At 33.7% G+C, this 25546-nt stretch overlaps 4 protein-coding genes across 4 annotated transcripts; 2 read left to right on the top strand and 2 right to left on the bottom strand.

The window, feature by feature from the left end:
- The first annotated feature begins 1025 nt into the window (after window positions 1-1025).
- Window positions 1026-5571, top strand: LOC133695916 (ubiquitin-conjugating enzyme E2 variant 1A-like). Its single transcript, XM_062117893.1, has 5 exons — window positions 1026-1235; window positions 2259-2398; window positions 4569-4694; window positions 4767-4893; window positions 5356-5571. The coding sequence occupies exons 1-5, from the start codon at window positions 1208-1210 to the stop codon at window positions 5412-5414; spliced, it is 480 nt and encodes a 159-aa protein (XP_061973877.1). The 5' UTR covers window positions 1026-1207; the 3' UTR covers window positions 5415-5571.
- A 4570-nt stretch (window positions 5572-10141) lies between these two features.
- Window positions 10142-13659, top strand: LOC133696627 (probable peroxygenase 4). Its single transcript, XM_062118864.1, has 7 exons — window positions 10142-10338; window positions 10463-10561; window positions 10683-10768; window positions 12427-12521; window positions 12786-12911; window positions 13022-13168; window positions 13342-13659. The coding sequence occupies exons 1-7, from the start codon at window positions 10296-10298 to the stop codon at window positions 13349-13351; spliced, it is 606 nt and encodes a 201-aa protein (XP_061974848.1). The 5' UTR covers window positions 10142-10295; the 3' UTR covers window positions 13352-13659.
- A 3409-nt stretch (window positions 13660-17068) lies between these two features.
- LOC133696134 (uncharacterized) lies at window positions 17069-17754 on the bottom strand. Its single transcript, XM_062118194.1, has one exon. It carries the CDS (start codon window positions 17642-17644, stop codon window positions 17252-17254), a length of 393 nt encoding a protein of 130 aa, XP_061974178.1. The 5' UTR covers window positions 17645-17754; the 3' UTR covers window positions 17069-17251.
- Window positions 17755-20576: 2822 nt separating this feature from the next.
- LOC133695794 (plasmodesmata-located protein 6-like) lies at window positions 20577-23395 on the bottom strand. The gene is made up of 3 exons (XM_062117737.1): window positions 22466-23395; window positions 21210-21329; window positions 20577-21062 (listed from the first exon to the last, which is right to left on the bottom strand). Exons 1-3 carry the CDS (start codon window positions 23196-23198, stop codon window positions 21052-21054), a joined length of 864 nt encoding a protein of 287 aa, XP_061973721.1. The 5' UTR covers window positions 23199-23395; the 3' UTR covers window positions 20577-21051.
- Window positions 23396-25546: the final 2151 nt, after the last annotated feature.

Here is a 25546-nt window from a genome sequence, read left to right as displayed (position 1 = left end):
TTCAATTTTTTAATTTGTAAGATTTGTTCCTCATTATTTTAATAAACTTGAAAAAAATAAAATATTAATAAATTATTTTCCAGCTCATTTTCCATGACATAACCAAACACTGGAAAGTGTTTTCCAACTTATTTTACATTACACTACCAAACATCAAAAAATAATTTATTTTTCTGAAATTTATTTTTTAAAAAATTTATTTTTCAATAAATAAACAAGGTCTTAATTTTAATACAAGAACAAAAAAAAAGATAGCGTTATGGATACCTTTTCCAGTATCATAAAACTTGTTAATTGAAAAATAAAAAGATAATGTCTATGCATGAAATATAAAAAGAGTTTTGAGTAAATTAAAGACTAAAATGAAAAATTAAACTTCTAGGTCAGCCTCCTCTGTTTGTTCATTTTTTTACTGATTTTCATTTTTTTATATTTAATTTGTTTAAAATTAGAATTTGAGATTTTTTATTTTTTTCACCTTGCCCTTATTAATTGGTCACAACTTTATTTTTTTTTGTTATTTTTTATTTAATTTTGTAATTTTATATTTAGTTAGTCGAGAATTAAATTATATCATTTTAAAAAAAATATTTTTTCCAGTTTATTGTAACCATTTTTTAAAAATTGATTCATATGTCGTTGTTTTTTATTATTTAATTAAAATTTATTTCATCCAATAATTCTATAACCCAATTCTTGATTTTTTTTTATAATATATTTATGACACTGAATATTATTTGTTTATAAAAAAAAATCTGGCCAGCGAAGTTTTGCAGGCCCATGAATTCAATAATATCTTGTTTGTTCCTGTAGTATAACTTATTTTTTATTAAAATTTGAATTTTTTTATTTGAAATTATTTTTTTTAACATTTTTAAATTTCTTTAATATAGCATCATCAAAAATAACTTTTTAAAAATTAAAAAAAATATTTTAATATATTTTTAAATAATTTTTTTTAAATAACCTTTAACATTCTCTTTACCCAGACTTTAAATACAATAAAATAACCTGATTTGACCTGTTGGACTTGAGATCTGTGAAACTGTTGTCGGGCTCGGACTGCTTACTTTGTCCTCGTTTTTTCTTTTCTGTTACTTGTGATCACTTCAATATTTCTTTTCCTTTTTCCCTTTGAATCTAAAATAGATAACAATAATTAGAAGAGAAATCCTATCTCTTTCGCTGAACTCAACATTCAAAATCAATGGGTTCTGAAGGTTCAAGCGTTGTTGGTAAGCTCACTATTTTAAGAACCAAAAAAATCCCAAATTTCCTTGTTAGATTAAAATTGTATTCTTCTTTTTAGCAGGTTGGCATCCTGGTTTTTTGTGTTTCTTTGCACTTTGCAGTGTTGGTAGAGTGTTTGATTTGGATTTTGCTTTGAGGTTTACAATTGGTTAGGGTTTTTGAGTTATGTTTGAAGATGATCTGTTTCTGAGTTAAAATTCAAGATGATCTGTTGTTTCTCTTAGAGTTTCTTATAATGCTTTCTTAATTGGGTGTGCTGGACTAGTTTGACATTTACTGTTTTCTGGCCAATTAGTTTTCTTTCACTGCATCTATATCGTCCTCTGATCACTCAGCATATAGAAGTTCTCTTGAAGTTAGTTTTCTGCCTTTGAAGGTTATTTTCTCCATTCCTTTACGTGATAGGATATGAATGTAATGAAATGCAACGTGGAATGTAGAATGTACTGTTATAGAGGGAGCAAATGCCTAAAACAAGCAGGCTCCTTCACTTGAGTTAGTTGTGCATTTTGAGATTTTACTAATCATGACCGAAGGCAAGCTTTCCATCTCATTGGTTTGCAATTAGAGATTAATTTTAAAATGGGGTGCAATATGTATGCAATGGAAGAGATTAGAAGATGGTATGAGTAGGTTGAATTGAAAGAGATCTGATTTAGGAGGCCCAGAAACAGTTTTATTCTTTTGCTGATTTGCGCAATGATGCAAATGTCCCTGGAGTGGAAAAATGAAATCCTGCTTATGTGTAGTGAATCAAGCGAGGTTCACGATAAAAAAATAGTATTGATGAATACCTCATATTTTTGCCCCGTCACTTTCCTTGCATGTCAGCAAATCCTCGTCAGAAACAACTTTCTCACTGTCTGGTCTTAGTGCTTTTCTCATGTAACAAGGTTTATTTAGGCTGATGGAGGTTGGAAGGAGGATTTCCTTTTCTCTTTGATGATTTCTAGAATGCATGCATGCATGATTACTATTTTGTAACTGAATATTAGTGTCCTCTGCAGTGCCGAGGAACTTCAGACTACTGGAGGAGCTTGAGAGAGGGGAAAAGGGGATCGGAGATGGAACTGTCAGTTATGGAATGGACGACGCTGATGATATCTTCATGCAGTCATGGACAGGAACCATAATTGGCCCCCCCAATGTATGTCAATTTATTTTTGTTCTTTACATTCTCTCTTTCAATGTGTGCATTCATGTTGTATGCATGCCAAATTGGCAATTGATGATCTGATTTTGGGAATATGCTTGGTTTACATACAAAGTGGTAGATTATGATCCAAGATGAGACTTGTGTTTTTATATATAGATTCATCTATCAAAAAGTTACTATATGAGTTCAGCCCTTTAGTGCTTTTCCATAAAATCTTGCTTATCGATTAAACATTCCTACTATAGGATACCAATTTTAATTGAGTGTCAAGCCAACTTTCTCAGCTTTAAACATCTGTGGGAGCAAGACAAACAATTTTCCAAGAATAATTTATCCTTCTTATAGTATCATGTCATCAGTTCGTCCATATATAAACCTTTAGTACTCGTGAAATCAACATTTATGAATCTTTTTTTCCTGAAAAAGGCATGATGTCATTTCAACTATTAAAATTTCCTTGACTTCACAGCATGCCAGTTCCTTGTTTTTTCCTCTAGAATCAACAGTCACCCTTTGCCTTTTCAGAACAGTTGTTATTTGATTTTTCAAGTATCTTTAATCTCTTCCTCTTCCTGCAGCTCTCATTATAAAAGTTTTCACAACATTGTTAAACCGTGGTGTGTCATTAAATGCTCTCAATCAGAAGTATAATGTCCGCGTAACTCATTAGTAATCTAGTTGCCTTTGCATGTAGTTCAGACTGTTTTGAAATCTTCAAGGTTATCCCTTTGTTTGCAGTTTAAAACTTTTAAACCATTTTTCATTTGTTTCTTTTTATGCATTAGATTGTCATTGGAAAACTTATTTATCAAAAATAATTTTTTTTAAAAAAGATTGTCATTGTAAAACTTATGCTGTCAAGTCTTCTATAATAGTATGATTCGCCATAAATGAATAAGCTTTGATGTCAGTCTTGGCTTGCCATCTGCAGAGATCTATTCTAAAAGAAAATTGCAGTTGATCTCCCATGCTGTGATGTACCAAAGAATTTCAAATCATAAAACTTGGAAATTGGGAGAGTATAGAGCAAGGGTAAAATAGAATCATTGGAAAAGCAGGGAAAGGGGAACCGATTCTAGATAAAGATAGCTAAGACCTTTCAACTAAATCTAAATATTTATGTATCCAAAGAACTTAAAATATCTACTGCATGATACTAATATAATTTAAATTAAATACTTAAAGATACAGAACTCCAGCCCGCAAACCCCCTAACTTTTCAAAACTAACTAGATCAAATAAAATCTCAAATTTCTTTTCTCCTTCGCTACACCTAAAAGTTTGACGCCTGCTTTCCATAGACAGTTGGATCTGTAGCCAATTTCTGTAGGTCAATCCCTATTCCAGGGCATTTGATGGTAGCATCCTATAATGGTGGATAAAGTTGGAATGAGAATGGGCTTGGAATGGTTATGCGATTTTTAACACCATCCACCACCCACCCATTCATATACTTAAAAAAGAGCCTCCATGGTCTGCCCCTTGCTTGCTTCACGAAGCCTTTCTGAAACTAGTGATGAATCAATTCAGGTTGAAGTTTGTTTTTGGGCAGAATCACATCTATTGCTCATTTTATCCGAATGAGCAAAAATTCTGGAAGCTTTCTAAACCCAAAAGTATTAGAATGGACCCCAAATTTTGATTTTTAAATAATCTACATGTGTGTTTTTCAATGTATGCACGGGAGATTGTGATTTTGATTAGTTAGACTGAATGGGGGTGGGGGAGGGGGGGAATTAACCACAATTGCCTCTAAATACTGTTTGTGTGCAGCTGATTATGCTGGGAATAAGCACATCATAGAAAATATGTAATCATCTAGGTGGGGTGGCAGGATCTCCTTTAAACTTGCCCCCGCATTGAATCCGAGCTAAATTAAATATCTTATCCAAGTGCCCAGATGGTCCTCACCTGCAGCATTGCCAAAACCATCCTTGTAGTGGCAGGGGAGGTCTTGATTCCTGACTAATGGGGTGAATATCCATCCCCAGTTTTATGTGCAATGCAAACAACCTGATGACTCTGGTGGCCTGGCATGATAATCATTACCATCTATGCCTTGATCCTTGAATGATGAAACATGATTCTTCAAAGTAATTGTGTATGCTTTATATCATTTTTCAAAAGGAGTAATAATGTATTGACTCATACTACTTGCCAGACTGTTCACGAGGGGCGTATCTACCAGTTAAAATTGTTTTGTGGCAAGGAATATCCCGATAATCCACCAAGTGTCAGGTTCCAAACTCGGATAAACATGACCTGCGTCAATCCTGAAAGTGGAGTGGTAAGTGATGTAATTCTGAGTTCTTCTACATCAATTGATTGGAAATAATCTAATTATTGACTAAATTAACAGGTCGAGCCCAGTCTTTTCCCTATGCTTGCTAATTGGCAGAGGGAGCATACAATGGAGGATATATTAACTCAGTTGAAGAAAGAAATGATGACTTCACAGAACAGGAAGCTCGCTCAGCCTCCTGAAGGTGTGTCAGTTTTGCTTCTGCGTGTTGTTGGTATATCATTTCTATTTGGTATTGATTTTCTTGGCAAGTAAGACTTACCTAATGAAATTAGCAACTCTATTTATCCGGGGAGGGTTGGGAGTGGTAAAAAACAATGGAATGTGCTGTTTCAAAAGGGAAAGAGACAGACACCACCAGTACACAACCAAGGCAAAAACAAATATGAAGTGTAGATCATTAAATAATTGTTAATCCAATCAGGGGCATAAGTTAATTGGAATTTGTTAAGCAGTTATTATTAGATGGAGTTAAATCTGATGTGAACTGAAGCCTCAGCACTGGTACTGAGTCAGGATGGTTAGATGTGGAATCACTAGCAACTGAATGATGGGCGTCTTGCAAACAATGTGATTGCTTACAATATGTATGTGTTCTGTAAAATTCACTAGAAATACATGGTAATAATATAAGTTGTATGTGCAGGAAACGAGGAGGCAAGGTTGGATCAAAAGGGGCTAGTTCTTAAGTGTTGTATTCTCTAATTCATTTAAAAGTTCATGGCCAAGTACTGTATATAGATGCATGCCCTATTCCTCCTGCAGGCTTAGTTCCAGCAATGTATAATCTCGTGTACGAGAAAGATGACTTTAGTTCCCTCAAACGGTGGCTAAATAAATGGATCCTGATGAATTATTCGCACCTTGACTGCTTGAGGTGGTGTTTTGTGAAAACTAATACCAGAGAAAGACTGCCTTTTTCTTTTTCTCCCTAAACACGCATATTTATTGAACATCGTCATGGCCAGATTGTATTAACAAACGAAGCCAGTTTTGCGGCCACCTTGATCTCTGCACTGCTAAATACAATTGCGTGTTGCTTAAATGTTTTTGATTTTGAATTACTCGCGCCTTGACTGCTTGAGGTGGTGATGTGTGAAAACTAAAACCAGAGAAAGACTGCCTTTTTCTTTTTCTCCCTAAACACGCATATTTATTGAACATCTTCATGGCCAGATTGTATTAACAAACGAAGCCAGTTTTGCCGCTACCTTGATCTCTGCACTGCTAAATACAATTGCGTGTTGCTTAAATTTTTTTGATTTTGAATTACTCGCGCCTTGACTGCTTGAGGTGGTGATGTGTGAAAACTAAAACCAGAGAAAGACTGCCTCTTTCTTTTTCTCCCTAAACACGCATATTTATTGAACATCTTCATGGCCAGATTGTATTAACAAACGTAGCCGGTTTTGCCCCCACCTTGATCTCTGCACTGCGAAATACAATTGCGTGTTGCTTAATTTTTTGGATTTTGACAACAACTGCTTTTGTTCAGAAAATATGCCTCCAGCAAGATAAGGGCAACGCCAGCGTGATAGTTCCCCCGGTGCTTGTGTCAGAAGTGTGATCCATGTCAATTTTTTAGCCACGCTGAGAAGCATACGCATCCAAGAAAAGCAAATCCTGTTTTGCAGTTGCAGTTCACAATGTGTGGTGTGTGTTTGGCTGAGAAGGCATCAAGTCTTTTTCCCATTAAGGTGGGGGTAACCAGAAAATAATCCAAATCACTTCTCAAGTATAATTGATAGATACATTCACGATCTACCTTGGAGAATTTGATGGGTACTTTTAGAGAGATAAAAAAAGATGAGAGAGGATTGGGACATATTGCTAGGTTTCTATGGAGATGAGGAATGGGATGATCTTCAACCCCAACCCTGCAGATCCTCTCACCATCGTGGAGACATCAACCATTATTTCATGGAAATAAACCAGTTTGAGAGCAGGAGTCCCCACTAGGATGCAGCTGCCAGCTCGTGTCCAAGTGTATTAGTTAGCAGCCATCTAAAGAAGGACGGGTTAAGTTGAACACCGATGGCGCGAGCAAAGGGAGCCCTGGGTCCGCCGGAGCTGCAGGCATAATAAGGAACTGGTTGGGGCGTTTTATGGTGGTATTAACTGCTGGAGTTGGGAGTTGCACTGCTATTAACGTGGAACCATGGGCAGTTAAAATGGGGTTATAATTAACTTGGAACGGAGGCGAGAGAACAATAAATTGTTTTCTTAGTAGTTTTTTCTCTTTTCCCTTCTTCCTCTCCGTCTCTTTCTTCTCCTTTTATTTATTTTTATTGTCTATGCAATTTAATTTTTAATTTAACTTATTTTTTTGAATTTTTTTGTGGTTGATACAACCAATTGATAATTAATGCTAACATTGGAGAACTCTAATATAGGCTAGCAGAAAATCTGTGGTTGGCCCTAGCAAATATAAACATAACCTCCAACTGTTGGAAAAACACTGCTGCTAAAATAAAACACGAAAAAACATGTATGTTTTTGAGTGATTATTAAATACCTTCGACGTTATTCCGTAAAAATATTTTTCGTGTTTTTTTTTTATTGGGCATTAATCAGCTAACCCTATTTTCTAAAGGATATTTTTTAGACATTAATCTTTTAAGGCATTTTAGGGGACATTTTGACGGCTAAGGTTTGGGATTTCAAGAGGTGTCCGAGTCAAATTCTCGAACAAAATTGAATTACGAGCAGCTAGCTATCATAGTCTTAATAATGAAGTTGTGATATTTATCGCAGCTAGCAGTCATAATTGAATTATATTCAACTAACTATCGTAAATTTTAAGTAATGAAGGTGTGGTATTTTGTTTTCATTACCGAACTACATGCAGAAAAAACATTTTAGCACTTATTTAAAGAAAACTTTAAGTTTTCAATTATAAACTGTTCTGAAATTTCAGAAAGATCTTTGCTTCTAACTTATTAATTCAATGTTCTTTTTTAAAAGTATGTATGATAATTCAAGAATGAAGAGGAAGGAGTTCGCATTCGGAAACAAACTAGGAGACTCCTGATATAATAATTAAATATTTGAGGTTTTTGAGTTTAATTAAGAGTTTATTTGCTTTTATATTTCAAAAGTTTTTTTATAAAAAAATTAAAATAAAATTGAATTTTTTTAGATCATTTTGATATGTTAATGTCAAGAATAAATTTTAAAAAATAAAAAAATATTTTTAAAAAATAATATTATATATTCACATAAAGAGGTTTGAAAAATTAAAGGGATACCTTGAAATTAATTTGATAGACATAACATAGCTTAGGATTTTATTAGATGTCATGCCCGCGCGATGTCACGGCTTATGGCATGCCCATGCATTTTTGTAGGTTTGTGAAAAAAAAAATTATATAAAAAAAAATTATTGCAATTCACAATGTTTTTAAAAAAAAAACTACAAAGTTTAATTTTTAATCAGTTTAATATTTACAAAACAAAATGAATAAAAAAAATAAAAGGAAAAAAATGTGGGGGAAAGGAAAAAAAAAGGAAAAAAAGAAAGAAAGACAAAAGACAAAAAAAAATGATAAAACAAAACAAAACGAAAAAAAGTAAAAAAACGAAAAAAAAATTGTGGAGAAAGCTAGTATTTGTTAATAAATGTTTTTCGTGGGAATATGATGACACTTTTGAAAATGATGGTAATCTGAAAGACTGAAACACGTCGCTAGTCGCCAAATAGCCTCTGATTTTCAATGCTAAGACAGCGCATGTTTCTGTATTAGGAAAGCAAGTTCAGTTCAGTAAAACCATGCTTTTCTTGTCGGGAAGATATTAGTATGTTTTTGGCAAAATGATGACAGATGTTTTTTTTTTTAAATGTAGTTTTATTTTTAATATTATTATATTGAAACTATTGAAAAATATTTAAAAATTAAAATTTCATTTTTTAGATAAAAGGACTTTCTAAAGCAGAAGTTAACGAGCCTTTAATTTTTTCAAGAGAAAATCAAAGATACAGCATTGTTTATACATGTAATCAACAACACTATTTAATAAAATTTATCAATTATGAAACTCAATAATCATTTAAAATAGCATATATTTACTTCGACAAGATATTATATATTAAAAAAAAAGGTGCTTTAAAATTTCCTGAAGGCATCGGAGAGAATGATGCACCGTCACCTGTGTTTGCGTCCTCCTCCTGTAAAGCAAAAGGCGAAAAGCGCGCACGCGCCCTTCTTTTCCTTTTCTGTCTTGATGTGTTCACATTGCAACCGTTTTATTTCCCGACAAGTTACGTTATTTTTATTTATGTCGTTTCTTCTTCTTCCTCCTCCTTGTTTTCATTATTATCATTATTATTTTCCTTTAATAAGCTCTATGTTGCGAGTATATCTCTTACAAGTCAGAGCGAAAGGAAGGGTTTTAAATTAAGGAGGACAAAAATGCAAGATAGTTGTTGAAATAATTGCTTTTTAAAGTATTTTTTATTGAAAATTTATCAAATTATTATTTTTTTAAAACAATTTATTTATGGTATTAACAGATCAAAATTATAAGCTGTACAATTGAAATGTAGATCTTTTCTATCATTGAATCTCGTCCCCACCCTTATTTTAACCGCTGTTCTTCTTACACAGCAATGAGGTTAAAGTGATCCTCTTTTTTTCTTTTTTTTTTGTCAAGGGCTAAATGATAATACAAGCTATAAGGAGTTGTACACATACCGAACTTTCTTCTCTCGAGAAAAAAAGTAAGATGGGGAGAAAAAAAACTGAAAACGACAAAAAAAAAACATATTTTCTCAACATGCCCCTCAAACTTTCAAATAATTAATTGGAACCAGTGATATAGACTCTCCACTATATTAATCTCGAGAGTTTTTAAATTATAATAATTATTTTTTATATTATTATATGTTTTATTTGGAGAATTTTAAAATTAAAAGTTTTTTATTTATAATAATATTTTAGAAATAAAAAAATTACTTATTTTCCTTGTATTTCTTATTTTAAAAATATAAAAATCTATATATTTAAAAATTATTTTTTAAAAATCTAATTTGATATATATATATTATCGGCGTGCCTGAAGTGTAGTAATTGTTGATTTTCAAAGTATTTTTTATTTAAAAATACATTAAAATAATATTTTTTATTTTTTTAAATTATTTTTAATATCATTATATTAAAATTATTTTAAAATACTAAAAATATTAATTTCAAGTAAATAAAAAATAAAAAAATTCAAAATTTTTAAAAATATTTTTAAAATATAAAAACACACAGTTGTGAAAAGAAATCTCATTATTCACGTTGTCCGTTGTTGCGTTACGAAAGAAATAAAAATGAAATGATTAGAAAGAAGATCATCACCGCTGCAATAAAGCGCGTGGGCTGCAGAGAATAAATTGCTGCCATTTTTCATTTGTGCCATCAAACCCCTTCCCTATTAATAGCTGGCACTCAAATAGCAACAAGCATCCATTAAAGTAGAACAGAACAAAGCCTTTGGTTCTCTTCTCTAGCACCCGCAGTATATATCCTTTCCACCCCATTAAACACTACCTCTCATCCCCATCTCTCTAATCGCTTTCACAGTTCCATCTTTGCTACTATAGACATGAATTCCTCCACCTTATCATCAACCGATAAGCAACAAAATGGTATGGATTTAACTTTCCTTCTTTCTTGTGCCGTGTTACCCCTTGTTGCCGCCCCCCCCCCCCCAAAGAATCCCCTGCAGCTATTTGTTTTATGGCTAAAGTTGGAGATTGTTTTCTCACGCAGGGAAATTTGTACCAAATGATCATAACGTACTGCAGAAGCATGTCTTCTTCTTTGATAGGAATCAAGATGGCATTGTTTATCCTTGGGAGACGTTTCAAGGTGTGTTCTTATGTTTTCCTTTTTTTTTTATGTTTATTGTATTTCTCATTCTTGTTTTTGTGTAAAGAAAAGGAAATTTTAATTAATGGGTTAATCTAAATCTGAATTTGTTAACTAACAGGTTTTCGTTCAATTGGGTGTGGTATCTTGTTATCCACTGCCAGTGCCTTTCTGATCAATATCGCTCTCAGCCAGAAAACTCGACCTGTATATCCCTCTCTCTCTCTCTCTCTCTCTCTCTCTAATTCGACTCTAATTAACGAGGAAAATAAATAATTGTTTAAGAAATTGAAGGGGGTAGTAAATAATATATATAATTACCATAGGAGTCCGTCCACAATTGACACCGATATATATATATATATATATATAAGACTAAAAGACAAGTACAGGTGCTTGGCTAGGAAGTTGACTGAAGAAGCACCCGGTCTATTAATTCACCTGTTTAGCTCTTGTGTTCGAAGATCGTAGAACATAAAAATCTGTGCATACAAAACGAGAAGCTTGTAAAAGTGGTAAATAATCCCATGCCTTGCTTGAAAACAAGATTTTAAAAACTTGGCGATGGACCCAGACTGACATCAGGCCAGTCTTATTTGTTGTGGCTCGATGCCCTGACATTCTAGGGATCGGATTTTTTTTAATATAATTTGGTCCGACACCAAGCCAATGTCTTCAATTTTACGAAAAGGATTGAAGTAACGTTACTGTAAAAGTTTAATGGAGGTGTTGTTGTTGTAGATACATATGTTCTTAGAATGACCACTTAAGTCATCATCCACTAGTTGTTCGTCTCCGCATGAATAATGGCATGCCTACACGTGTCTGTGTTCCCTCCAAGGAGGATGATTGTCCCACGCACTTCTCCCTACATCTCGTTCTGGATGCATGGGAATCTGTGATTTTTATTTTTTTATTTTTATTTTTAAAAGATTTGTATATCATTTTGGCTATTATATATCGGGTATTCTTATTAGTATCTTTTTTTTTTCCCTGTCCAAGACAGCCCTTGTTCCGCCATTTCTTTTGGGAAGACTCACTCACCTGTTGGTTTATGATACATGCTTCTTCTGTTTTTTCTTACAAAGTAGTGTTTAATGATGGATGAGTTCCATGATAATGGGATTCAATATTTCATTCTATTCACGTACGTGCTGTATGAAAGAAACAAAATAAAATAGCATATAGGAAAATAAATAAAATAAAGTTTCTAGGTTTCATTTGGCGCCGTAGGATGTATAATTTGGCTAAAAGTGCACCTTATTTGTATTTTTAGTCTTTGCATGGAGTGGGCAAACAACGGGGTGGGACCTAGCTAGCTATAGATAGATGAGAAAAATTGGAAGCTAAAAAACAAGTACACATGTAATGGAGTTTGGCAAAAATACAGTACCATTGTTGGATCGCAAGCAAAGGTTCCCCTTCTTTTCTTCCTTTTCTCTCAAATATGTTTAGGTCATTGCTTATAAGCAACAGGTTACCTACCCTTAATTTATATAACTTGCATGTGCTCAATCTCTAAGCTGAGAAATCTAATAATGACAAGAACTTAATCATAAAATTAGGCCAAGGAAAAAAAAAACACTAATCTCTAGCAAATAACATTTGCAAAATGAGAAACAAATACACATCAACACCTTCTTCTTCTTTTAATTTCGTATTTTCTCAAAATTAATGAGAAAATAAACCTTAATCCTACCATTGAAAGAACTCCTTTTCTTTTGTTTTTTTTTTTTTGGAAGCAGTGCAAGATATATAATTAAAACTTGGACAGTCTACAAATACCAGTGCCATTTATTTAACAACCACTTCACTTATGGTCTGCGAAATTATTTATAGATTAATCAAATTTTCATGTGTTACAGGGGAAGTTTCCTTCTCTTTTGTTCCCTATCGAGGTTAAGAACATCCAGCGAGCCAAGCATGGGAGTGATTCTGGTGTCTATGACAGTGAAGGAAGGTACATATTATATTCCTGTAGTCACATTTATGTATTCTCTAATTTTTTTTCTCCTTTTTCGTTCTCTCTTCTTTTTTTTAGGAGATGCTGTTTTATGTCCTCTATATTTTCCAGTTAACATCTATCTACCAAATGAAAAGCTAACATATGAGACGTCTGGTTCAGTAGCACAATTAGGGCATCTCTAGAAATGGCTTAACATTTTTAGTGTTGGCTCTTCTATAAATTTGATTTCATATATTAATTCTTGTAAGAGAATTATAGGTTTGTTCCTGCAAAATTTGAAGAAATCTTCAGCAAACATGCACGTTCACATCCAAATTCCTTGACATCAGACGAGCTGATGGGAATGCTCAAGGCTAACAGAGAACCCAAGGACTTCAAAGGATGGTTGGTTTCTGATCATTTCAATTTCTTAGTATCCAGAAGTAATTAGAAAATTATTTCACGTCTTTCAGAAAAATATGTAAAGGTAATTAAATGCTGGAAAACTATTGCAGGGTTGCTTCCTACACAGAATGGAAGATCCTGTACACTCTTTGCAAGGATAAGGATGGTTTGCTTCACAAGGATACAATTAGAGCTGTCTTTGATGGAAGCTTATTTGAACGCATGGAGAAGGAAAGAGCATCACCAAAAAAGACAGCGTAATTAATTTCACCGCCCTTTATCAATAACGGATGCGTACATTTATTTATTATATATCCTCTTTGAATTCTTTTGTTTGTAAAATAAATTAAAAACGATTCGTGACAAAAAAAAAAAGAAGGATAGTCACGTTGGGATATTGCCTAATTTATTTATTTTTTAATTAATGCAGCGTTGTGTAAGAAAAGGAATATATATATATATATATATTTGGTAGGCTTGGATACTGTTCCGGTTGGCCATATTACTTCAAGGAAGGTGTTTGATTTCAGAATGTAGATTAGAGATTGTTGAAGTGTAATTTGATGTTTGCTTTGTTGGGACACACACACACAGCCCTTCTTTATCATAAAGTAAAAGAAGATACAATGCTGAGCTAGGAGATGCTTAATGCATATGGCAATATGCATGCCAACTATCATGAAATTTCTCTGTAATACGTATCTCAGCAGCCCTGTATATCATTTGGACAGGAAGCATTCTTGGAAAAGTCTCCTGGTTGTCATTGCCTAAGTTTGCTGGCTCTGTTGAAGATGCTAGATAATTTCTATATATCCAAAAAAAAAAAAAAAACAGGGAAAGGGTGGAGCTAGGAAATTTTTCTGCCCGGGGTATTAAATAAATCGGACAATCATTATAACATAAATTTTTCAAGTTAATAATAAAGTTTCAATCCAAATAAAAAACATAAAATATGTAAAAATAAAGTGTATACCGAAGATAAAGTAAAAATAAAATACACTATTAAAATTATACCCTTCAATATTTTGTTAAATATAATTTATCTATAATCAAATCTGAATCGATATTTTTAGCAAACTTTCAAATGTAAATTATCATAGAATCTATAAAGAACACCTTATCTATTTTATCATGAAGCACAATTTTAACATGTTTCATAATTGAAAATGATCTTGGAAACAAATAAAGTCAAAATAAAAATGAATCAACTTATTAATCAAGTGATAGTACCACGACTTATTTGTTTCAACTAATCTTCCATATAATTCGAAAATGATAAAGATATTCTGAAAACTCTCATGTTGAATCACATCAATTTAATAATGTTCTAGCTGAGATCTCAAATAATACATCTATTGTTCATTGAAATTTTCAAGATAAAATTTCTTATCAAGCTTGCAAATAGCATCAACTTTACTTTAAATGATTTCAAGTTCTCATAGGTTCTAAAACAGAGTTAAGTCATTGAATTTAAAATTTAACTTTTTCAACTGAAAATTTATTACTAAGTTAAATATAGCACAATGATAGTTTTGATAAACTATCATCGATCCTTATTGCTGACATAAATAATTTGTGGCCTTTTAGATGAAGCATTCATACATGGTATGTCAATTTTATATTGTATGTAAACAGATTGCACATGTGCAAGGAAAAGATCAAATCAGATAACTTTCATAGTTTAAAGTAATATTTTAATAGTTGACATAAAATACATTGCATTTAAGATGTCAAGATTTTCATTTCAAAGATAAAAACAATATGTAGTATATAAATTCAAAATAAAGAATTAAGGAGAGAGTTTTATAGTTAAACTAAAACTAGATTTTTTTTTTTTTAGTTTGAATCCAATTAACCAAGAAAAAAGCTATATTTGTTTTCTTGAAATTTTCCTACAAGTATTTTCTTCTACAAAGGCAATGATAACGAGAAAATCAAGAAGAGAATATTCAACTTATAATGCTCCTCAAACTCGAGAAAATCTCTTTACCGGTACTATAATTTCTTGATTGGGTTGAATTTGTATATACAATTTTTTATTCTGATTTTCTTAGCCCTGGAACATAGAGATTTTAAAGGATAAAAAAGAGGTTGATTTTGTGGAGAAAGTGTTTTTTTCTATTATTATTATGATAAAAGACAAGTGACATAATAGTAAATTAGTTAAAGTTTTTTTATGGTGGTTTATTTTGGTTAAATTTGTTTTATATGGCAAATTAGTTAAAGTTTTTAAGGACAATATACAATTTAAATTTTTTTTGATACGGGCTATAGCCCATCCTAGTGATAATTCAACCATGGAGTTGCAGGTTATGGTCAGGAATTCCATTAATCAAGCCCATCACCGACCGTGCTTAAATTGGATTTAGGAAATATGATAAAGCATCGTAGCCATGATCCATGGATCAACGAGCATTAACCGAGCTTGGTGTAGAAAGGAACTATATATATATATATATATATATATATATCATCTAGAACAAATACACCCAAGCAAACCTTCAAATAATATAGCTTTCATGCGTGCGTGAGCGAGTGAGAGAAACATTTTACAGCAGAGAACAGCGACAAAGAAATTACCCACTTCACAAGAATGGTGGTAAATCTGTCTGCATTTGATTTCTAAAAGTAAAGAATCAAATACGCGCGGAGGCAACTAACATTTGCTATACATCTATGACTATATTTTTGGGTGCCATATGACTGCCTTTCTTGAACAAGATTCACACACAAAGGATAGAAAGGTGTTTCACTACTCAACAGTAAATGTGAAAATGAGGGCAAGATCCGCAAGGAGTGGCAGAAATAAAAGTGTGGATCATCGCCCTAACCTCACACACAAAAAGAGAGAGTGCAAGTCATGACTGAACGCCTCCCTCCCCCAAACCAGGCCTCCCTTCCCTTGCTAGAGGGCGAGAGAGGAAAACAAGATGTTTTTCTGCAGCCCAAAAAAGGGGAAATGAGGAATTGTAGATAAGTTCGAGAAATCCTAGTTCCCGGCCAGTTCTACTAAAGCAATGGCTGGCACCTCCTCGTATTCCTAAATGCATAGTTTCAGAGCAGCTTCGTTTTCACCACACTATACCCTTCACCTGAGGCTCTACACTCAAGAGTCGAATCGAAATTAAACACTCAACGACGTGAGATCTGGGCAGACAGGATACCAAATTGACTAAATGGGAAAAGAGGTGGTGTGGTGGGTAATGCAAGTTCACCTGGTGATGCTTGAACATTAGACTCGGTATGAGATGATTGTGCTGCAAGTGGGGGGCTGTTTTGGCCTTGAATAGGTGAATTTCAACATACGATAGAGAATGCGAACACCATATTAAGAAGATCAACATCAACAAACCCATCACTCAAAAGTATGCTAACAATAAATTACCTCATTGCCAAACAACTCCAACACCCACGGATCATAGACGAAACTAACTAAAAATCTACTCCTCTATGCAAAGCAAACCACCACCACCTCTTTATAACCTGGTACAGATTTCCGACGCAAAGCAAGCCACCACCACCTCTTTACAACCTGGTACCAATTCACTCCTCCAACCCACAGCCACTATTGACTTACATGCAGCTCATCCACGTTGAAACCAAGAATTCTCATTGCTTGTCACCAATGCAACTGATGAAACATCAAACCAATACGAGTTGCAATGATGACAAAGCTAATAAGAATCCCATGGAGTGTACATGATGAAGTAAGAGTTGCCTCAGCGCCAGTGACAACTCTCTCCATCAACGTTGAGAAGGAAAGGGGTTTATGCGAGTGTAATTTGAAAAGTTGAGACTTCAGCGGAGACCAAATAAAAGGCCTTGGATCTTATCATCATTTTCCTAGCTGACCATTATTTGTATATTGTGGTGGTTGTCCAGGACAGGATTAAAAGAGACTAATATAGTTACTGGTCATAACAGTTCACAATCAATCAGAGTGTTGACATGGCAATTGCATAACTAAATTTGGAAATTCGTCCCTACTCTCTTCTCCTACCCTAATATACTACAGATTCATCCATCCGCATTGATCAGCACAAACTGCTTAATAAAGATCCACATATTCATCAATTTACACTTGCACGACTCGCAATCCACATTCTAATCAAAATTGGAAATGAATTCGACATGCAGGGGAAAAAAACACAGTATCCTAAAATGATTAAAGAAAAGCTGCATATTGATCAGATCTTCACATCCAAAATCAAACAGAGTTACTACCTGAACAAGTAAAAAACTGAATCCGCAAACGAAATTAAAGTCTCATTTAACCGTAGTAATTCATGAGAACAGAACACAAAACCCACTTATCTCATTCATCAATCCATCATCATCAATTACTCCTTGTTCTTCAGCCTCTCGACGCGCTGATTCAACTGCTCGATCTTCACAACAAGATGAGTAACCGAGTAAAGCAGCCAGTAGAAAACGAGTGCAACACCTATCAACAAGGCATTCCTCTGGCTCTTCATGATTGATTTCTGGTGTCGGAGGTGCTCGGTTGGAGTACAGGACTCGCCCTCGCAGCTCGGCCTCGTCTCGTACTTCCAGTATATGTCCATCAGCAGAAACAGGCAAAACGGCACCACCGACATAAACGGCTTCAGCAGATTACGTGTCACCGCGCTCAGTCCCTTGCGCAGCCCGTCAAGACCAGGGATTGTCAAGAGAAGGACCATGATTGCCTCTGCTCCTGCGGCGTAGCCTAGCACCACCCATTCAAGTGCCATTGCTGCTCCGAGATCCTAATAGATCTAAATCTGATTGGGGATTTTGGGTTTGTGCTTTTCTTCGGGATTAAGGAGAAATCGAACGTGGTCAGACAAAAAGGGCTGGTTTTTCTTAAATAGAGGGGAGGTGACGGTTGTGATATGATGGGAGGGGGTATAAGTGACACGTGTGCTTATTTCGGACATCTGGCATTTGCTTCACCGATTTCTTAGGTAAACTCAAGTTAGTCCCCAAAGAAAAAGTAATATGTCAGTTAAGTTTAAAAAATACTCTTGCACCAATAAGGGCCCTGATAAATCTATTAACACCTAGTTTCATCCTTAAATAAACAAACATGTTCCCTAAATTTGTGTATATATTTCCGAATAGGGACGATAAGGAGAGGATATTGGTAGTATTTGTTCAGTATAAGGATCCGATTGAGAAAATGTTTATTGAGTGGGGACTAATACGAGGCTACCTTTTCTTTTCTGTTTTTGGTTATTGGTTGGGGACTCGGATAAGGCCATCTGCTGATGAACGAGCCCCTTCCTAATAAAAATGGGCTGGGAATGTAACAAGACAACTCAAGTGGCCTTAAATACTTTTGAACTTTGAATCAGAAGTTCATGGCCCAGTGGGCTTGGAATGAACCATAAACACTCTTGTTTGAAAACTGAACTGTGCGAAGAAAGGATGTTAAATTACCTTTCTACGCGCCTATTCAACAGCCATTTGTTTTCAGAAACCACCCTCTCTCTATGCAATTAGTTGAGCTGTATCGTTCATCATGGAATAATACAAAATAAAATCACTATCAGCCTTGCAAACGCCCGATCTATATCAACTAATTGTTTTTTGCTCCTCAACCACGTTGTTACCGCACTTTCCTTGGAAGTGTATTTAAGAATTTAATAGTGATTATGGTTTAAAGTATATTTTACTTTAAAATATATTATATTTATTTTTTAAAATTTATTTTTAACATTAACATATCAAAATAATTTAAAAACATAAAATATTAATTTTAAATTAAAAAAATTAAATTTTAAAAGAACATAATTTAAACCATGTTTTCTCCCAAACAGGTTCTAATACTCAATTACCCTTCCCTCCCATCTTTTTCATGATCTTGATTGTAACTATTTGTGTGCCATTGCTGATTTTCAAACTGATAAATCGAAGCTTTGTTGCTGATGATATCCTTCAAGAAATATAGGAATAGAATTTTTAAATTGAATAATCAATTAATTAATTGATTCTAATAATTTTTTTTTTTTTTTAGTCAATGTAGTTTTTAATATATATTTAGTGTTTGATATACCAAAGTGTAACTAGTATTGGCAGAAAATATTTTTACATGGAGTTGGTGAATCTTTAATTTTTAAATAAGTATATTTAAAATAAAAAATAGAAATATGATAGAAAAAGATATTTAAATAACTATTGGCGTGCCATGCTTTTCAAATCAATCAACGGAAGCTTCGTTCCCATCTTTCCTCTTTCTAATCTCTTCCACTCTAGGATAGAAATGCAAGGTTCTTGTTACTGTTTTGACATACAAGGGTCATTGTTATCCACCTACAGCTTTGTTTATTACTTGATTAAACCTCATTAAAAAAAAGCTTCGTCAAAGGCCAACAATTAATAGGGTTTCCGGATTGTAAGCAATTATTAGTGCATCACTGCATAAACCCAATTATATTAGAGGCTCCGCATGTTGACCGCAAAAGTCGAAAATGGGGCTAGAGTAATTAAGCCGTGGATGGCTTGCAAGTGGCGGAGTTAGGTGTGGAACATTTGGCTAATTATCCTAGTTTAAAACAACACCTTTTTTGGTAACATGGAGCATAGCACTTTGAATTTGATGAACAGCAAGCTTCTTTGGTATACATAATCCAAAAAACCAAAAGCCTACTTCTAATTGGAGCAATCACAAAAGATGTATTAGCAGCAGCACCATTTCCAAAACGGAACAAGTGTCTTCTAAGAGAACAGATTCACATGATTGTTTGATAAATAAAGTTTTTGGGGACCAATTGCTGGGACCTTCACAGAGTGGTCTTATTATTTGAGCTTTATGATACGCAGTTTCCTGATCTGACACCCAATATTGTCATCCCTCTCGTCACTTTAGTTGCCTGGTTCATGTTTCCCTTATTTAAAGGTCATCAAGATCACCATGGCTTTCAAAAAAAAAAAAAGATGCATGGATTGTAATTGGAGGGTGAGAGAAAGAATCTTAATTTGTATTTGCATCCATGCTTGCTAAAGAGGATTAAAGTATGGTGCCAAGGACTAGATTGGGGACAGCCCCACCTTACAAAAACTCCAAATTTAAAGCTATGGATAATGGAGGAGAGAGAGGGAGACAAGGACTCTAAACTATTCATGAATATCACCCACTAGCCCTGTTATTGATCGTTTAATTCATTTGAATTGTTCCTTTTAATTTACTGATTAGACCTCCGTTAGTACTTTGATAAGCATGGTTTTATAAGAAAATGCTAAGATTACTGTCCTAATCATTATGATGATAATCATCACGATATTCTAAATGTTCAAGATAGTATTATTGGGCTCTAGACAAGCTTCAGTTGCCTCATCTCTCAACTTGACGGCAACTGCAAAGTTTTCAACTAGCAGATAAAAACACAAGTGTATAATATATATATATATATATATATATATATATATATATATATATAAGGAAAGGGAACTGTTTGCTTTGTAAACATGATAAGAAATAAAGAGAATTTTAGCAAACAAGCATGATTTATCATGGTTATAAGAGTTGACCTAATCCAAAACTCAAGTCATTAGTATATCAGTTGGTCTATTAAAGCTATGGTTAAAAAAAATTGTCAATTTAGTTTAAAAAATAGTTTAAATTAAAACTTTACTCTAACCAGACTTTGATTTAGGTTTTCTAAATATAGAATTTGTTGGAGATACGAGGAAAGGAAAGTAAACATTGACTTGAAATAAAATTTAACAAGTTTTGTGAATACAACACTTGCAATTAAAACAAAGTATAAAGCTCTAATATCTCAGGCACTAACTACAGCGTTGCAAAGAGCACTTTCACAATCACTATTTATACAAAACAATGAGAGAGAGAACTACCACCATAGATGTTATAAGACTAGAGAGGAGAGTGCGGAATCTTTAGGCCTTTTCACCTTATTGCAAACCTTTTTTTTTTCTTCTTTTTTTTCACTTGTTTCAAGGGTACCTGTTTCCATGAACATCTTTCTATTTACCCTTCCAGGCTTCTTTAGGAGAAATTTGGAGGGAGGGGGAGAGAGAGAGGGGGGGGGGGGAAGTCGAGACCACAACAACAAAGGGAAGCAATCGGGCCACATAATGCAAAGGAAATGACCAGAGGGAACCCATTTCCTGAATATCTTTTCCTGCTTAAATTCTATTATTTACAACCTGCGTATGGAAAGATGACACGTATATAAGTAAGGGTATTGACAACTACTAAACCTTAAAAAAAAAAACTGAAAAGATTTGACAATGTTTGGAGAATAAAATAAAGAGAACTGTAAAGATGCAAAGAAAGATGACCAAGTAGCTTACCTCTTTCTCTTTCACAAACTTTCCTTAAGAAAGAAAGGAATACGATGAGTAATGCAACCGCAGCAATAAGTCCTATCAGAATTGCAAGTGTCTTCTCAACTTCATCATTTCCGTTGTTATCTACAGCAGAAAGAAAACACAAACCAAGCAATTAGATATCATCTTATCTTAGCAATCCTATGTTAATTGCTATATCTTACTGCCAATGACAAATTTAAGCTGCCAATAATCATCTCAGTAAAGAGAACCCAATTACATGTGAATAATTTCTGGCCAACATTCTGCATGAGAAGAGAGAATTTACTGATTGCTTCAACTTATTTATCAACAAAGATTGATTATGCTACTGTAAAGAACATGCCCAGTTCATTTTGGAAATTTTAGAGGTAATAGTTTCTACATTATTTGATTAGAACTCCTCCATATGCTCTGTTCTACCTTTGTAGAAACTCAGACACTTGGGACCAAAGACTGTGAACTAAGACCATAATAATTTCATTTGCGTTGGATCCTTTGTTGGTTCCTAGTGAGGCATTAATTCATAAGTGGGGCTTTAATTTTATCATGGCGTGGTGGTTAAGAACTTTAGAGGGCTTTTCCTTATGCGCATGTGTGCATCTACTTTGACAATGGAAATATACAGCAGGATTATGAGATACTTCCCTTTTGGGTTTTGTTCTCCAAATTCATCAAATCTAGAACAGTAATTTTGATATATAATTATGGAATTGATGTCAGAACCATGATCGAAACAGGTAGTACTGTATATATCACTCTGCAAGAAAAGAGTATTGAATCAAAATTCAATAAACTTTGCTCCAGAATCTCCTTAAACACTGCCACATTCACCTTGAATATGCGTCAAGAAATCGGATCACACCAGCGGGGCAGTTTCATCAAAATAAATTAGCACATCAAACACTCATTAACCAGATAAAAGAGAGAAGCATTTCCAACTTCCCGCTCTCTAACACACACGCACAAGGGTAACAAGCAAAACAAAATAAATACAAGAAAGAAAGGAAATGTAGAAAATTACTTTAAAAAAAACCCATCTTGAACAATTTGAAGTTTACCCAAATAACCATGTAAAACTACAGCATCAATTGTCACAGGCTAGATTTGCCATTAGGTAAATTTCAAGATTATTCAAGATAGGGATTTTCACTAATTACTCATTAATTTAAACCAAAAATTATTCAACCAGAAACAAGAAACTTTAAACCACCACCCTGCCGGGTGGCGCAACAGCTTACCATGTCCATTTTCGCCGTTGGAGGAGGCCCCAGCTTTGGAAAACCGCACATAACACTTGGCCAAGTACAAGTCCCCCCAAACAGCGGGCCCGCAGACTGTTTTCAGCCGTCCGATCGCCTCAGACAAACAATCCTGACACTCGCTCGCACTCAAATCTTGGACACACTGCGCCACAGAAGAAACATCCTCGGACCCACCAACTCTGAAAGGCCTGTAGGACCCATCACTAGTCCCCAAGTAACCCAACACCACATCACGCCTGTTCAATTCATCAGAATCATACCCGATCAACGGCCCACATTTATGCAACACCTCCGTCTTGTCTTCCACTCCAAGAAACGTCGTGTTATCATATTTTACAAAACACCCTTCAAGCTGCAAGGCGCTACCACTCGAGTCAGGGCAAAGAGTGCCGAGCTGACTCACTGCACGAGCTACACAGCTAGCACAGTCACCATTGGAGAGGTCTCCTCGGCATTGAAAGAGACCGTAAAGAGTGTCCTGTGGCGTGGGGGACTTGATGGTGAAGTTGTTGTAGGTGGTGAACGCGGCTGAGCTGACAAGGGATGTGAGTAGCAAGTTAACGTTGGACTCGTAAGGAGAACCTGGTGTGTATTTTAGCTGTGAACAACCACCAAAGACAAAAGAATCTGAAGAGGAAGTAGCTGGGGTTGTAAGGACTGTGATTGTGAGAAGGGAAATAAGATTTGTGATCGTTAATATTCTAGACATGTTTTTGATCAGCTCTTTGTTACTTGAAAGAAGAGAGAAGGAAAGAGGAGGCAGTAGTGATCTTTGAGGGCTGTGAATATATGCAAAACTGATTGTTGGCAACTATGGTAATGTTTCTGACAGAAAGAGAGGGGGTGGGGGGTTTGTTGCTTGGAGGAGAATTTGCGTAAGAGAAGGACTTTCTTTCTTCCTTCGCATATGCAGCATACCGGTATATATGATTGTAGCTTTATTATTATCTGCATTTTATTAGATTTTTTTTCCAATTTTGCCAAAAATATACCGTACTCGTTGATATACAGTACTGGGTTGGTAGAGAAGAAAATGGCTGCTTATTTTGCTAATATATATACAAGCTGCATCTTTTGATTTGAGATTTCGAGGAGCTTTATGACCAGTTCGATAATGCGGTCTGAGTGTGTCTGAAAATGTCTTGTAAAATAGTTTTTAGTTTATTTTGATATAAATTAAAAGTATTTAAAAAGATAATTTAATATATTTTTAATTAAAAAAATAACACTTTCATATAAAAACATTTGGACTGTGATATTAAACATCTATTCAGTCCAGGCCTTTAATTACGTGCTCTATGAGTATTTAGGATCGGATTACTCTCGAGTCAGGAACAACGTAATTTATCATATCATGTAAATTTGAAATTAATGGTTAGAATTTCATCATAGAAAAAACTAATTACCAATTTAAAAAAAATTAAAACACTAGTTAATTTGGTAAATGAAATCAATAGTCTAAATTTATCTTAATATGGTAGATAATGTTCTCGATAATCTAAGGAGAGTCAATCTCACTGTGTAAGAACTTTCTTTTTTTTAATACCAATTTTTTTTTTTTTTTGTTCTTTCTAAAAAACAATGACTTTTAATAAAAATTATCTCACCATGTAAAAACTTGTATTGACGGGTGTTGTGGTTATAACTAGTGGGCCGGTGATGGTTGACTGCAGCAGGCATCAAAAGGGGGGCAGACCTTGATTTCCGAAAAGGCTACAGCTACGATTGTGAATAATTTGTATGGAAAAAAATGTATATAAATATCACTTTTTATTTTTTATTTTTTATGGGAATTAATAGCTTGATTTCTTATCTTCGCTCCTTACAATATGCATGACTCCGGGTAAAAGGGTATGAATTTTCAATTTTTTCTAATTTAATATTTTCATTAAATTCAATTTTATTTTTACTTTAATTTGTTAGATTGATGCATTTTATGCTATGTATGTATAAGCTTTTAGTTTATTTCTAACTAGATGTTTTTACATCTAAGTGTCTATATTTTTATGTTTTTTATTTGAGTGTTTATATTTTTATTAAAAGTCTTTTTTTTTTACAAAAAAAGATAATTTGATTGATACTATTTTTTTATAAGCAGGGACACTCAAATAGAGAAATTAAAAAGTTCATGAAAATGTTGTTAACTCTTTGAGAAATGACTCAAAATTAACAATTTCAGTTAACCTAAGTTTTTCCTTTGTCTTCTTATAATGAGGTGCTTGATAAACATATCAATTATAAAAAATAATCAATTGAATAAAATTTTTGTTGAGTTTTTGAATATTATATATACACAGTGAAAATAATAAAACAAAATTATTCAAGAGTTTTTATAATCATGTTAAACAGATTTAAAGTTGTTCAGAAACTTATTACCTGAAGATTTGATTTTCTCGGGCTTTAAATAATTATTTAAATACTAGATTGTCATAAATAATATGTCATTTAATTATTCAGTTTTCAATAATAATTCACATGAATTATTGGTAAAAAATTTCCTCAAATTCTTATGTAGAAAGATGCAGGGTCAATCCAAGAGAAATAGCATGGAAAAGGAAGAGAAGTGGGAGAGGTGTGGTGAGTTTTTTTAAAAAACTTTTCTTCCATGTGCTACTTTGCTACTTGCTTTGTATTACGTTGACATGTTCATAGAATCCAGGGTCATATTTAATATAATCTCAAGTTGTTTGCATGATTTATTTAGTTAATTCTGATGAAAAAAAGTTAATAAAAAAATATATTAAAAACTTCACCATTCTATATAGATAAAATTGGTCTAATTAAAAATGCAAGAATAAATTAATAAGTCAATTTAAAAAATAAACTTATTTAACATATGGGCATCTAGAACACGGATTAAACCCAATTAAAATGAACGGTTCAAAATAATTAAACCCAATTAAGAGCCTTAACTAACACGGAGGAACGCGTGTGGGAATAATTGAACGGTTCAAAATATACAACTATCATCGAAGTAAAATCCAATTTAGTTATTGCCTGAAGAATATATCAAATAAACTTCAGCCAAGCTTTAAAGTAGGAAGTTTCTCCCTAGTA

The sequence above is a fragment of the Populus nigra genome, chromosome 6 (assembly GCF_951802175.1).
Source record: "Populus nigra chromosome 6, ddPopNigr1.1, whole genome shotgun sequence".
Taxonomy (NCBI): domain Eukaryota; kingdom Viridiplantae; phylum Streptophyta; class Magnoliopsida; order Malpighiales; family Salicaceae; genus Populus; species Populus nigra.
This window is presented reverse-complemented; position numbering and strand designations above follow the sequence as displayed.